This window comes from Atractosteus spatula, chromosome 1, assembly GCF_055471065.1.
Source record: "Atractosteus spatula isolate fAtrSpa1 chromosome 1, fAtrSpa1.hap1, whole genome shotgun sequence".
Lineage (NCBI taxonomy): Eukaryota > Metazoa > Chordata > Actinopteri > Semionotiformes > Lepisosteidae > Atractosteus > Atractosteus spatula.
The window spans coordinates 6,793,536-6,808,038 of record NC_142706.1 but is presented as its reverse complement, the minus strand read 5'-3'; the positions used below and the strand labels follow the sequence as shown (position 1 = coordinate 6,808,038).

General features: G+C 38.9%; 1 protein-coding gene across 7 annotated transcripts in view; it reads left to right on the top strand.

Annotated features, from left to right (window-relative positions):
* Nucleotides 1-3,044: 3,044 nt before the first annotated feature.
* uso1 (USO1 vesicle transport factor) overlaps nucleotides 3,045-14,503 on the top strand; it is a 30,748-nt gene continuing 19,289 nt past the window's right edge. For 4 of the 7 annotated variants that reach the window (XM_088919851.1, XM_088919850.1, XM_088919849.1 and 1 more), the window contains exons 1-7: nucleotides 3,045-3,292; nucleotides 5,811-5,897; nucleotides 10,385-10,449; nucleotides 10,564-10,640; nucleotides 11,111-11,122; nucleotides 12,059-12,109; nucleotides 14,308-14,408. In XM_088919851.1, coding sequence (XP_088775977.1) covers nucleotides 3,227-3,292; nucleotides 5,811-5,897; nucleotides 10,385-10,449; nucleotides 10,564-10,640; nucleotides 11,111-11,122; nucleotides 12,059-12,109; nucleotides 14,308-14,408 — 459 coding nt within the window. In that variant the 5' untranslated portion in view covers nucleotides 3,045-3,226. The remainder of the gene's footprint in view (nucleotides 3,293-5,810; nucleotides 5,898-10,384; nucleotides 10,450-10,563; nucleotides 10,641-11,110; nucleotides 11,123-12,058; nucleotides 12,110-14,307; nucleotides 14,409-14,503) is intronic. The other 3 variants (XM_088919863.1, XM_088919854.1, XM_088919852.1) reach the window with 1 other exon arrangement.

Sequence of the window (14,503 nt, the reverse complement as noted above, 5' to 3'; positions counted from 1 at the left end):
GAGCAACATCCAAAGGACCTGCTGTTTCCTTACAGTCTCTGGATAATTAACTCATGACAGTGTCTAGTCCAAAACACAGCTCTATTGAACCACGACTGAAGCCTGTTTTTGAATCTTCTAACGTGGTAACCCTGCGTTATGCCCCCTGTCGCTCTAGTGTTGTTTGCTGTGTTTATTCCATCTCAGACTTTCATGACTTGAATTAACCAATTAGGTCGGTAAGAAATCAAATCAGCTGTGTTTACAAGGGTTCAATGTTGCCCTTTTCTGAACTTTAGAGTTCTGTGTCTCTGTGTTTAAACCTTGATTCCATGAGAAAGTCAGCAATTAGTGAACTTCAGGGGGGCTATAGACAAACAGGAGAGTGAAAAATGTCCCACAGGAGGGTTGTAATTATACAGACAAAAAAGGCACAGATAGTTATTTTTTCTGGGCTGGACATATATTATCCATATGAACTCAGTGAGACCCACCTGTGTTGTTTGATGTTAGTAGTTTCTGTAGAGCATGAAGCACATCAAGAAAGAGCAGTATCTAATGGGCAGTAGTTATCAGCAAAAACACAAAATATGACACTTTAAAATAAAAGATTTTAATCTGGCCGTTCAATGGCAGTTAATTAAATTAATGTTTTAATTTTATTCAGATGCTTTTTTAAGAGACAGGCTTTAAAAATAAAGCCAATTACAGAACACAATAACAAGTAATGTGATATTTGTAAGTATTTTATGAAGGGCTCAAATAATAACATACAGAATCACAGAACTGCACACTTAAATTAAACTTTGCCCTGTATACATTAACTGTGTAAAAAGCACAATTCACCCACCATAGTATAGACTAACAATATTGAATAAGTTAAGGAAACAGTATGACATCATATAAGTTGTGCCTGCAATGCTTGACTGATCAAAGGCAAACATGATCAATCAAAAGATTGTTCATGTTTCAAAGATGGCTAAATTCTAAATAACTAGCATTTCTAAGAAATGGCTGGACTGTGGATCTGTAAACAAGGGGGAAGGGGTAGATGTACCCCTGCAGAAAAGACCAGTCAAGACATGAGCTGCATATAAAACAGCAAGAAACAGCTGAAGTTCCGAACTTTAGGGCTCTCAAGGGGAAAGGCATTTAATGCAGTGTGTTGGTGTGCATACAGTAGCTAACTCATTAAATAGTCTTGACAAGAAACCAGTACTTTAAATGGTTTTAAAACAGTTTATAAAAAAATACAAGTGATTAAAGAAAAAAGTTTAAAGAGAAAAAAATGTATACACAATGAGCTCACAGTAGAGCAAACTGGGAATAGTCATTTCTCAGAAAAATGTCTGAAGGAAGATTTTCAGAAAAAAGTACAGTAAATGTCAAATATGAACATATCTCATCTGTTCTCCTAGGTGAGGTCCTTTGAATTGCAGTGGTCACCTGTTTTGTGACATGCCCAAGTAATTTTTTGCTTTGATGTGAATATGTGTATCTCAAGGAAATAATCCGAAATACAACCAAATAATCACTGAGGACATATGATTAAAACTAGCTGTTGCTTGCATGAAAAAAAAAAACATTTTAGAGTTGTTTGAAAACTTTGCATTCTTCCCATTTTCTAATGCTTAAAAAATACAAATAGCTGAAGTATAAATAAAGAATAAAAGATGTTACCGTCATCAGAAATAAAAATTACGATTGATAATTTTATTTTATTTTTTAAACTTAATTACCGTGCATTGGTAATTGTATATTGTATATTTGTTAGAAGCCGGTGCATTGTGATTCCAACCAGCAATGGTAAAATCATTATTTTTAATCTTGAACAAAGAAGATTATGAGAGAACCAAACTCAAGACGTCAAAATCCTAAAAGGCATAGACAAAATCAGTACTACTGAATGAAAGTCTTCAGAATCAACACTGAAATATGAACCAGAAGGCACAAATAGAAACTACATGCACAGGAAGTGCATTTTAAAACAGAGAACAGGTGGCACGTTCTGCTGTGCGGTGTGGGAGTGTGGAACAAGCTGCCTAGCCGTATCAGCTAGCTACTGAAAAACCGAATAAGACAGAGGGACAAAATGGTCTCTTCTTGTTTGTAACCATTCTAGTATTCTTATATCTGCTAAAGTACAATGATCTGTTTGCATGCTTGTCTTCCTGGTGTTCAAGCCAATGGTGGGGACACAAGCGAACAGTTGTTCACATAGGGGCACCGTGTGATCAATAGCACACATGAAGGTTGGTGACCTTCAACCATCCTTGTAAAAAAACAATGTCATTACAAAATGACGAAACGACATATCAGACGAACCATTAACACTCAAACTCACTTCATGCATCACATGTTTAACTTGCTATCTCTTCAAGGTATTTCAGTGTAAGTTAAGATTTTCATTACCAAGTCTTTTGTTGACGTTGGGTATTTTCCAAGCACTACCTTTAAGACCAACTGACAGATTGCTTCAAAGTGTGGGACTGCAAGTGTTGCTTATTGCCTTGGTTTTGAATTCCAAACTACGACAATGCAAGGGAATTTGCAAAGCCCTGTCATAATAGCGAAATGACCACCTGTTAGATTGACCAACTGATAGAAAACACTCTTTTATAAAAAATGAAGCAAATGCCTGCAAAAAAATGAGTATAGAAGAACAATTACAAATGTTATTTAATAACCGTCCAATGTCACAAAGGTGTTCTTTGGTCCAGAAACCTTGGGATTCTCAGTTTGTCTAAGGAGGACCCCAGAAAAGGCTTTCTTTTTTTCGCAACCAGTCCTGCAATCCTGGTTTTGTTCTGATGCCACTTGAAAGCTTATCAAGGCCACCTACAGTCATGCTTTCGGTTGTATAAGCAAGTGTAACCCTTGTTTGTAATAGTTACGAACCGAAATGTATCCCGTGCTTAAAATCGCTTTCCGTCTTGCGCAAGACCAGCCGGGGAAACCGGAAAACCCCCCCCCGCGCCATGACCCCCCGAAAGGTGGAGGAGGTCCTGTCACTTTAAAAATCATCTCTGGCCCTGTGAGCAGCCACGTCTCGCCACGTCTCCGCGCCTGCGCAGCGCGGTGTTCCAGTGCTGTTCCGGGGTAGCTGTGTGTGTCAGTGTCCCACAACAAGATCGGTCTGGGGGGAAAGGGGATCGAGGATCAGAGTAACGCTTGGGATCGCAGTACAACCAACCGGGCCCCGGTCATTTTCATAACACTAAAGCGCTTCGGCTTGGGGGGGAGAAACATGAATTTCCTGCGGGGAGTGATGGGAGGGCAGCCGGCCGGGCCGCAGCCTTCGGGTGCAGAGACGGTGAGTCTTGTCACGTCGCGGAAAGGCAGGAGCTGCCGCGATGTGGTGGTGGTGGGGGGCTCAGGACTGGCACCCCAGTCGAGTCGCGACTGACCCAGCTCCTGTCGGGATTGGCACCGTGGTCTTTTAGAGAGTATACCAGCGTGTCCGTCGGCTCGGTGGGCAGGAGGAGGAGGAGGAGGAGGAGGAGGAGTTGGGGGGTGGAGGGGGGGGGGGGCGTCGTGCTCGCCGTAATGCTCCAGCCTGACACAGGAGGAAAAGGGCAGGAAAGGTGTTACGATGAGGACTAAGACGCATCCGGGCTGGACGGAGCTAGCCGTGGGAGTGTGGGGTGGTTTGGTTTGCACTGCTACGGTTCTAGTCAGTCCCAAGGACGGGACGGGATCAAGCCTGAAGCAGCGTACCCGAAAAACCCCATTCGCTCTGTCGTGTCTTATAAATGAGGGGTGTTATGATATTATGATTTATTGCCGCTGTAAAGTCGATGCTTATTCGGTTTCTCCTTCATCTCAAATAAGCCTGCTGGCTGTTTTATAAACAACCGGTGCCTTTATCGGGGGGGGGGGGGGACCCCAAACCCCAAACCCCAAACCCCGAACCCCGAACGTCTTAACAGCACCTGTCACCGCAGGTCAGTCCCGGTCGCTGTGATGGCGTTGGCAAAGTGACAGTTGGATCGTTTCCGAGTCAATATTATCCTCATTTTCTTTATAACCCCTGTCTCCGCTTGGAGGTATGGCTCAGGCTTTTTTTGGAGGCGTGAGGATCTGCCGATGGTAGATTCGGTCGCTGTCAGCTGCTCTCAAGATAACGCGTGTAACTGTGATGAAGGGATTGTTTCCTGACGGACTCCTGCTTGTCATGGGTCCGAGCTGTGGCTTGAGAACAAATGAATATCTGTCTTGACAAAGGAAACCTTGCGTGTTTCCACCTTGGTACAAAATGCAGTACTGTAATAGCTGAAGCGGCCTGAGCATTCCCATGCTTGTGTCTGGGTCGTGATAACTGCCATTATCAGCTCTGGCAGAAAAGTTGGGAGGATAAACAACTCTGAATTTGAGCAGCCAGCTGTCTCTGCTATGATGTAGGCTATTTTCAGAATCAACCCGATGCATGACGATTTTACTTTTCCGTTTCATGTCATGTCCCCTGTTCCTCTGCTGGATTGTGCCTTTTAGCTTTAAAACGGCAATTTAAAAAGGCGTGTTTGTTATTAATCGTTAAGCAACACTTTAAACATCTTTCCTAATCAGTATGATCGAACTTTAGCCTTGTTTTTTTTCACATGTCTGTGAACAACGGTTATTACATTGTTTTTGTACTATGGTCTTTTGAACCTAGATTTATTTTAACCTTTACACCAGTGAAATGTACATTTGTTTCAGTTTTATTTAATGGAAAATATCTTGATGGTCTGGGTCTCCGTAGCACACTGGTCTTCAGTCCTGGTTACGAAGACCAACAAAACCAAGAGCATCGTCAATGATTAAAAACTTGGAAATGGTTATCAATACTAAATAAGTAAATACTTTGGTCGTTTAACTCATTACATGCACAGGTAGAAAACTGGAGTCTTGGGTCTTCGTCTCTTCAGGAATTTGGATTAGAGCTACAAATTCTTAGTACACAAGTTATGCATTTTACACACAACCAGTTTAACAGTTCAGCTTTGTCTACTAAAACTGGTGTGCCCTGTTTTTATGCTATCAGCTGTTGACAGAGGCATTGACAGGTTTTTGAAACCTTTGTCATTCTTCAGCTGTTAAGGTCTCTTAAAAAGTAATGAAGACCAACTGCCTTGTTTACATAATATCCCAAAGCAAAAACTGTCCGGATCACATAATACACAGTGTGCTAAGGACATATGTGGCTTTCAGATGCAGTCTTCCTTCAAAGCACAGAACTCTTTGAAACCGTCTTAAGAAGCCCTGGAAGTGCATTGCACATTGCATTGCCCCAGAAAGTATCTTAAGATACATCTGAAATCTTTGTTTGGGTACAGTACTTCTCGCAGTCTGCTATACAGTACTTTTTGAATGTTCTGATGCAATTATTAGAATACTGTCATTAATCTTGACAGATGTATTTAAGCTTTAAATCCCAGTGTTTGCTGTAGACATTTATCTTTCATATGCTATTATTATATGCTAAAACATTCTTCTAGTCCACATGCATTCATAACAAACATTTTTTTTATTTATTCCAAAGTTGGGTGCTGAACGTACTCTGTTTACTGTGAAGGAGACATACTCTAGTGATCTCATTTCAGTTCGATTCAGGTCACTTGTATGGTCCAGCTTTGATGTTTATACGTATGAAACAGTTTCGCATCAGGGTTCTTCTTATTACTGACTCTTTCAGTACTTGTTTAAAAATAGTAAAAGGTAATATACAGTACATGGCCTCTATTGTGTGTTGTTCTTTGTGTAGGGCATGTTCATGTTTCATATGAATGAGGAATGCTGTGCATTGATTTGAAAAATACTGATTTTTGTCTTTTTTTTCCTTCAAATTCCAGATTCAAAAACTGTGTGACAGAGTAGCTTCATCCACTTTGCTGGAGGACCGGAGGGATGCAGTCCGGGCTCTGAAGTCTCTTTCAAAGGTACGCAGACAGGACCAGATAATAATAATAATAATATAAAGTCTGAACTCATGGACGGATGTAGACGTAGTTTAAGAAACCTCCAAAAAAATAAACATTTCTTCAACTTGACATATTTTTGTAGTTGATGGTGACTGTCTTTCATTCTCTACTTATATAAACGTTTGTGTTGACCAGAATTTTCCATCAGTTTACATGTCTCTTCACCTTGTTTACTGATTGTCAAGAGAAGTCTTTGAACAATTAATTGTTAACAAAGTGTTTTCTATATCTTTATTAAGTCGCGTCATTCCCTTCAGTTTTGATTAAATCAGCAGCCTGTTTGTCTTGATTTTATTTTTTGATTTTGAGCTCCATTGATCTTGTTTTTCTCAGTGGGAGACATGTTTAGGTTGTGATTTGGGGATGGATTTCTGCATGACCAATCATTCAAGAGACAGAGGGGTTCAAAGGGGACCCATTTAGGAAACCCAACTTTACAATAGGACATCCGTATCCCTATTACTGGTAAACACGGATATCATTTTAAAGATTACAAATTGAGTTGTTCGGTCATTTTATAATGTGGGAAAAAAAGCTGTGTAAATGAGGTCATTTTTTAACTTTAACCTTTGTTCGCATATTTTACATCATTTTTGTGTTGTTCCTCTCTTGAGGCACTTTGAGTGCCTGTAACCTGCATGGGTGTATCACTCATCTCCAGAAATCACAGTCTAACATTTTCTCTCCTGGCAGACATTTATGGAAATTTGTTTATTAAAACCTAAAGGGGTGAGGGTGCAACTGCCCATTTTTTGATTGATTTCCTATCATAGTGTTTTTTGTTCTGCATAATTCCTGCAATTGGTCAGTGGTGTTCAGTTGTTTTTATTTTTTGACGTTAGAAATAATGGTACAGATTTCTCAAGTCAAGTTGGAGTCTAAAATAATTCTTTATGTCCCCAAAAACATTATATCCCCATGTTAATACAAGAACTGTATCGTCCTAGATCCATTTTGTCTGATTACAATAATTACCTCATTTTAACATATATGTGGTTCTTTCAAATTGCCAACTGTTTTTCACCTTATTTTAAGCAGCTGGGAATGAATACTTCTACGTGATCAGGCACTTTTAAATATGCTTTTAAAACCTGATGGGTTTAATCTCTTTAAGTACTTAGATGACAAGACTTAAAAATAAATGATCTCAAAGCTGGTGTAGCTTTGACTGTTGTTGTATCCAGTTAGCTCTTTTATCTGCTAAATTCACCTGGATGATTACGATTTGGTACCGGTTTGTTTAAGAGTGATCGTTGCGTTTGGAAATGTTTTCTTCTTCTGGGCAGAAAGTTTATAATTCACAGATACTTGGAGAGCTGCCAAAGATCCTGATGTCCTTCTTCAGATTGCAAATTCAGTTTTTAGTTTGCAAAATCAAAAGGAATAATTTGGTGATTGTTTTCTGAATTGTCAGTTATCGGTCCATCACTTTGCCTGACCAACAAAGGTCCCTCCCCTGACTGGAAGTTAGGTTCTACAGCCAGGGGTTTCTGGGTGGGATTTGGTTTGTGTTTGTAGGTGGCTTGTGATCAGCCTGAGTGCTAAGATTGCGAGGTGGGTTTTGAGTCAGATCGTCTTTAGCATGCTTTGCGACAGAGGTCCCCGTGGCTTGCAGAGCCAGTGAGAGCTCACAGTATTATCTTTAAAGGCTGACCTACAGGAGCTACGTATCTGTCACATTTTCTATGTGCTGATCCTGTTATGTGCAAATTATTGTCCATAATGCAGTCAGCACTGGGGGTGCATACAGCAGCACATCAGAGTGCAAGTGATTTATTTTAGCCTCCTCAAACATACTGTATTTCACCTTCCTCGTCACCATTATTTTTGTGTGGTCAGGTATTCTATTTACAAATGCAAATGAAGCTATTGATAATCAAATGCTGCTGCTGGCAGTGCTTCAGTCAAGTCTCATGGTAAAGACTGGACTAACTGGCCTGACATCTGGGCCCTGAGTATGAGGAAAAGATTTCCGCCTTTCAGGAAGGAGAGTGCATTGGAGGCACCTTTTTGTTGTTATGTGTAACAACCGCTCTGCCTAGCCACGTGAGGCAGAAGCTGATTTATTGGTTTTGTTCAAGAGGCAGCTTGACTAAGTCTTTGGATCAATAAGATACAGGTAATGAAATGAGTGTAATGGACTTGCAGCACTCCTCTTCAATGTGGGATGTCAGCCACAAACATTACAAAACAATCCCAATAATGCAATACAAATCATTCATATCAGAAACATAAGTAGGTCTGATTGGGGAAAATACATACACAAGTTTATGGATTTGTTAAGTCCAGAATTTGTGGGGACTTGATTAGCCAGTTACAGTAGTATATAGGTATGTTGTGCATACCTAAATACACTGGTGTGGTAATTGGTCTCCTTTAGCCCTTTTTCAGCTCTTGAATAGTCTGGAGTCCAGAGACTCAAGCAGGTGTGCATCCCTGAGGTTTCCAATGCCTACAGGGCACGTCTGCTTGGAGACGTCCGGTGGAGGAGTCGAGATACAAGCAGATGTGCACTTGCTAGCTAAGTGTCTGTGGTAATTAATAAATTAACCAGTCTGACCGCATAGCCTCTTTTACAACATAGCAGCCCTGTTCTGAAAGCAGTGCACAGTTTTGAGGAATTTCACTCCTGGCAGTTCTTCTCATTTTGATTCCCCTTTCCCGGCGCTCAGTCTGGCGTACCTGAAGTGGATAACGTGGCTTTTTTTTCCAACAAACTGGATGAGATAAGGCTGGATAAAATTCTTGGATCAACTACGGCAGCTGAGGAGACGAATGGCCGACTTTTGTTTCTTATGCTCGTATTTCGCAGGGTTGCCAAACACTCAAATGCACAGGCTTGCCCTTGCATTATAGGCTGCAATTACAGTGCATTTGATTTGCATTACTGGGACTATATAGTATGCAGGACTATACTTTACTTTAGCATTTATACCTGATTGCATGGTGGTGTCACCATCTGTGGACAGCTAACGCTGTCCTCTATCCAGGGCTATTGAGAAGTGAGTGTTATGACGTTGGACTGCAGTGCAGGGATGAAGGAAGGGAAGCACGATTGCTTTGTCAGGGGAAAGCTGCCCTTCATTGTTCCACAGGGATGTGGTGGACGAAAGGGAGTTTAGCACGAGGAATGCGTTGCAGATGATCTTGGGTCTGCAGAACTGCAGATACCACCAGTCCTGCAAAAACTAGCTGTGATATGGGAAACATAAAGTGCTGTCTCTTTGACAGATCAAAGCTCCCGAACTTACAGAAGACTTTGGCATTTATTTTTGGAATGAATTGCAATTATTGCTGAATATCTTAACCTTTCAAAAGTTTCTACCAAATAGTAAATCTCTGCATTACAGACACCTTACCACTGGAGACCTTAAGTCCAGTTGTTCCAGCTTGTCAACACTGTTGCAGCAGAGCTTGTGTCATCATCAGTAACCAGAAAGTGACGGGGTTTTTCCAAGGTTTAGCTAATGATGGAAACTGGAGACAGAGACATAATCGGAGCAGTGGGAGCACCTAGAAGATTAGAATGGCTCTTGATTATAGCATTTTGGCCTATATAGCCAAACAACAATCTTGATTAAAGCTGTTAATAGCTAACCAATCAGGGGATTACATTCAGCCATTTCTTAGAAGAAGCCAGAGCATCAGATTTGAGTGTATGGTTGGGAAACCTGTAGTGGATTTGAGAAATACTTATGTCAGAAACCTTCTAAATACCATGTCATGTGGTTTGTATGCATTATTGTGATTGCTTATTCAATTTATTTATTGCTTTTTTCAAGCAAGTCCTACCTTTTTCAAAATCTCCTGAATCTTATTTCCATTCAAGTAATCTTTTATTCATATTCCAGCCTGAAGACGTTCCACATTACAACCATAGCTGGTCAAGATAATGATGGTCAGCATTCTCTGGGACCCCAAAAAAGGGGTGCAGTTAATTCATGGCATTGCTATTACGTCATGCAAAAATGCCGCTACTTGTCAGTATCTCTAAGCATGCTATCAGGTTGCTGTTCAGCTGCATGGCAGTGCTCTTATATTTCCAGGGTCAGAGGTTACTGGATGTTTTTGGCCAACATGGGTCTGAATAGTTGAATCATTATTTTTGTCCCTCTGAACCCCAGTGACCGTTACTCATCTGAAATCTTTGCTGATCTGCACGTGGTTTCATGATGATGTTTAATTGAAGTTCGCTGATGCCAGGTGGATAAAGATGAGTTCTGTCAGTGGATAATTGGAAGTTTAAAGGACAGATGGACTAAGTACTTTGGGATGAACGGTGACTAATTTAAGAAAGAAATTATAATTTTATATGTACCTGAATTTCACAACATTGTGAACATCCCTCATATATCCAGATCATAATGTTCTACAACATAACAGGTAATTTCCCAATTATAGCTCTTTACAAAATTCCCTTTATAAATAATTGTTTTGTCCTACAGAAATATCGTCTTGAAGTTGGTACGCAGGCGATGGGTCACCTGGTTAACATATTACAAGCAGACAGGTATGTAACATTGCAATTATTGCAATGTTTGGAAGTTATAAAGAAAATTGCAATTTTACCCTGATGTTTCTTAAAAATGTCTGGATCATTCACTCCATTTTTTCTTTATTGTAGATCAGACTCAGAAATCATTGGATATGCGTTGGAAACTCTGTACAATATGATCTCCAATGATGAAGAGGAGGAACCAGGTATTTTATGTTTTCGATCTTTAACCTGTATTAGAGTTGTTCAGTTCTAAAACACTCCTTGAGATATGCCAAATATAAATAATGAAATGCAATAAATATATGCAGCATTTCAGATGTAATTATTAGATGTAATAAGATATTATATGTAAAGTGTAGAATCACAAACGATCATGTTTTAAAGCTTTATTGATACCAATTCTACTATGATTATCTCAAACACATCAAGAAGGAAGCATTTCCCATATATATTTAGTCTTTGTTCTGTTAGCATCTCAAAACTCACTATATCTTACGATTAAAAAAAGTAATCTTTTATTGAATTAATTTGGGAAGACCTGAGACATGATCTTGCCTGAAACAGCTAGGAAAGTTCCAGGTTGATTTTTTTTCCTTTGTTTGAAGTTTTTTGCCTTGTTAACAATTGTCTCTTCCCTGATCAACTTTCTTCTCTTCCATGTTTAATTGTGCAGAGGAATCAGAAGGTAATAAAATTTATTTTTGCATGATGCTTCTTAACATGTAACCACTACTGCTTACAAATTTTACCAATTATATTTCTGTATAAAAACATGGATTTGAAATTTTGACAATTTCTGAGGAAAGCATGCAATTTATTTGTGTCTTATGTGGGTTGACATTTCTCTGGAGAATGATAAAAGTATTATAGCGATATTATAATCAGTGTTTTTACATTTATATGTTAATGAAAACCGAAATACTCTACGAACCTTTACAAGTTGCAGAAATATCCCAGAGGTGGTACTGTTTATAGACCTGTGAGAGTCTTTGCAAAATGAAAATACATTTTAAGCCTTTAATCTGATCAGTACCTCTCTTGGAAATGTGTAAGTAAAGAACACAAGTAGAGGCAAACAAAATGAAAATTCCAGTTAGCTTGGGAGCATCTCGTATAAGAAATGTAGCAAAAAAAAAAGAATTTGGAGTCCTCAGCTAGTTGTCGCATTTACCAAAAAACATTTTCATTTGTAAAGATGTTAGTTAACTCTTTGAAATTAGTGCCATTGCAGATTTTTGTCTACATCGTATGAACTGCCCAGAATGTGAGCTAATACCTGCACATATTTTTAATCAGAATTTAAGATATTTTCCTGACGTACTTAGAGCCGGAACTGTATACAGTCTTACTGTAATGAACAAAACAAATCCATAAGGGGTGCTGTGTTTTTTATCCAAAGAGTTTTTTCAGCAGAACTTTTCATGAACAGTTCTTAGGACTAAAATTGTCTGTTTTTTGTAAAAGTGCTGATTTGTAAATTACAGAGGAATAAATTGAATATAAGGAAAGTATGCACCACTCACCCTTTACAGCAGTCGGTGAGTTTTTGCAGTCCAATATTTTTGTAAAAAATCCAGTATGGGAAGGGATTTTGGCTTCATTCCCCTTCTCGTCTTTACAGATGGAGATTCCTCAGGTCTGGGAAAGCGAAACAGTAAATCCGTTATGTTGGGTTAGTAGACAGCAACAGGACTTTCACCAAAGTCATATAAAGTAGTGGATAACGGTCTTTTAAATTGCATTTTAATCCAAGACCAATACTTTACTTCTACAGTACTAACCACTGAATATTGTGTAGTCTGAACACACTAAAATAACGTGGCCCCTACTCTTTCACTCACATTTGTGTTTTCAACCTTTAAATGGGTATCGTGAGTATCACTAAGAGGTTTTTTGCCGTTTGTTTTCATTTACTCAAAAAAAAAACGGATGTGTGTTTTGTTTCATACTTGCTGATTATCTTATAAGAATACTGTTTTACAGGTGGTGGGCACACCCTATAAGAGCTATTTTAACACTCTCACCTAAACTTAAAAGCATGCTTGTTTGCTTACACTCAGATGGTCAAAAGCTTGCATCAGCAAAAGAGTTCAGATATTAATACTTACATGTTAGTTTTCACGTGTGTTTTTTTAAAAACAAAATACAGTTCTGCTTCCAGGTCTCGGTATGAAATATTTTAAGAATGGATGAAGAACTATGACTATAATCAGGGCCTGAGTCCGCTCAGAAGGTCTGCAATGAATGCTCCAGCCTTCATTGTCTTGGACAGAGCCGTTCTGAAAGGTCTGGGTGGCTCCACACTCTCTGTCTGCACAGGCCTGAGCACAAATTAAGCCCTTTGGCTCTGTTGAAGTTTCTAAGTTGCAGTGTTACATGATTGTAGTTTTTTAAATAAAAAACGCAACCTTAAACACAGCTTGGTAGATGCTTGTTTGCAGCAACATCTTGTAAAAGCAACAGGGATTTAAGGACATTGTTTTATTTGGGAATGGTTTTCTGTTATTCCTACTGGGATAGGAATAACGTAGCCGGAGCTTAAGAGCAAGTTTTGAATGCTTAATATGATCCAACTGCCATATGACTGTGTGACAGGTGAATATGAATACAAACATGTAATTCAGTACCGTAACTACACTTTATCAGGTAGTTTGCTTTCAGGTTAAATCCATTCAAGGCAATCCTTGATAAACATGCCGCTAAAATCTGGGAAAAGAATTGTTAGCACAAATGACATTTGCTCCTTCCAATGGTATACAATGCATAAATTTGTCAACAAATGCTTAAAGTCTCCTGAGTAAAAATTCCTAGGCAAAATACTAATAAAGTGCTTTGGAAGCCTTTTTTAAGATTGTGTGCAGAATCTCAAAGCACAAAAATGTGCACATTTGAAAGGGTATTGTTGATATATACAATGCTGTACAAAAGTCGTAGACACTTTGTATTGTTCTACTTAATTTCATTAAGTATGTTGGCTGCCTTCTGCTGAAATCTTGGATATTTTATTTTAAACAATTGCTAGTCCTGGTAGTTTGTATTTTGTAGTATAATGGGTATATTTTTGACTTTATGGATGTGTAGAGAGGATAAAAGGATGTTGATGATAAAAACATCTGACAGTTGGATTTAAGAGGTAAATGTGGTAGATTTAGCAGCTATGATATTTCATGCAAGTTAAATATTGTTAAATGACAAGTCTGGTTTCTTCTCACACAGACTCTGCTGTGTTAATTTCTGTTACTTGTTATACGTTGGTGTAACTTGTTATAATAGTAGATAACACTAGTGGAGGCATTAAGTATATTTTTAATGCTCATGACATTCCTGATTGAATCCTGATGGTCTGTCATTTACACAGCAGTAATATAAGTAAGAACTCAATTGGAACATGAACTTGGAATACATGGAATAAAATCATGTTTCGTACAGTAGTTATTTTAAAAATCAGACCAGCAGGCTACTATTGCTGAAATTACAATCCTAATAACAGCTAATGAAACTAAGAGCAGCTTAGCTCTAGGGGACAGACTTTGTTGCTAACAAGAATCTACTATATTTTGCTGAAGTGACACGGAATGTCATAACTCAAAAACTGTCTTGCTTGCATTAATATTCTAGCTTCTGCTACAAAATAGTTATTTGGCCTTTAAAGTAAATGTCCTTTTTGCTCTGTAGTTTTGTCACATTTCACTGATATCACAGGTTTCTGCATTAAGGGATCGTTTCTGTTTTTCTTTTCTATATTTTCCCCGTGATACTCCTCTTTAATTAATTTTTGTCCTCCGTTATAACATGTTTAGTCCTTGTGGATGTAGAAGACTTGTTCGACTTGTTGCCCAAGTGTGTTGTTTTTTTCTTGTTTTGATGCAGAGGAGAATTCGCAGAAGCAAGCTGATGATCTGGGGGTGCAGTTCACCGAGATATTCATTAAGGAACAGGAAAACGTCACTCTGCTCTTGTCACTTCTGGAGGTGTGTCTTCACCAGGCACCACAGATTTAAACCCACTCTGCCACTGGAAAAGGGATTAAAACTTTATTTCTGTGTTAGGCTGTGTCATTTTTTAT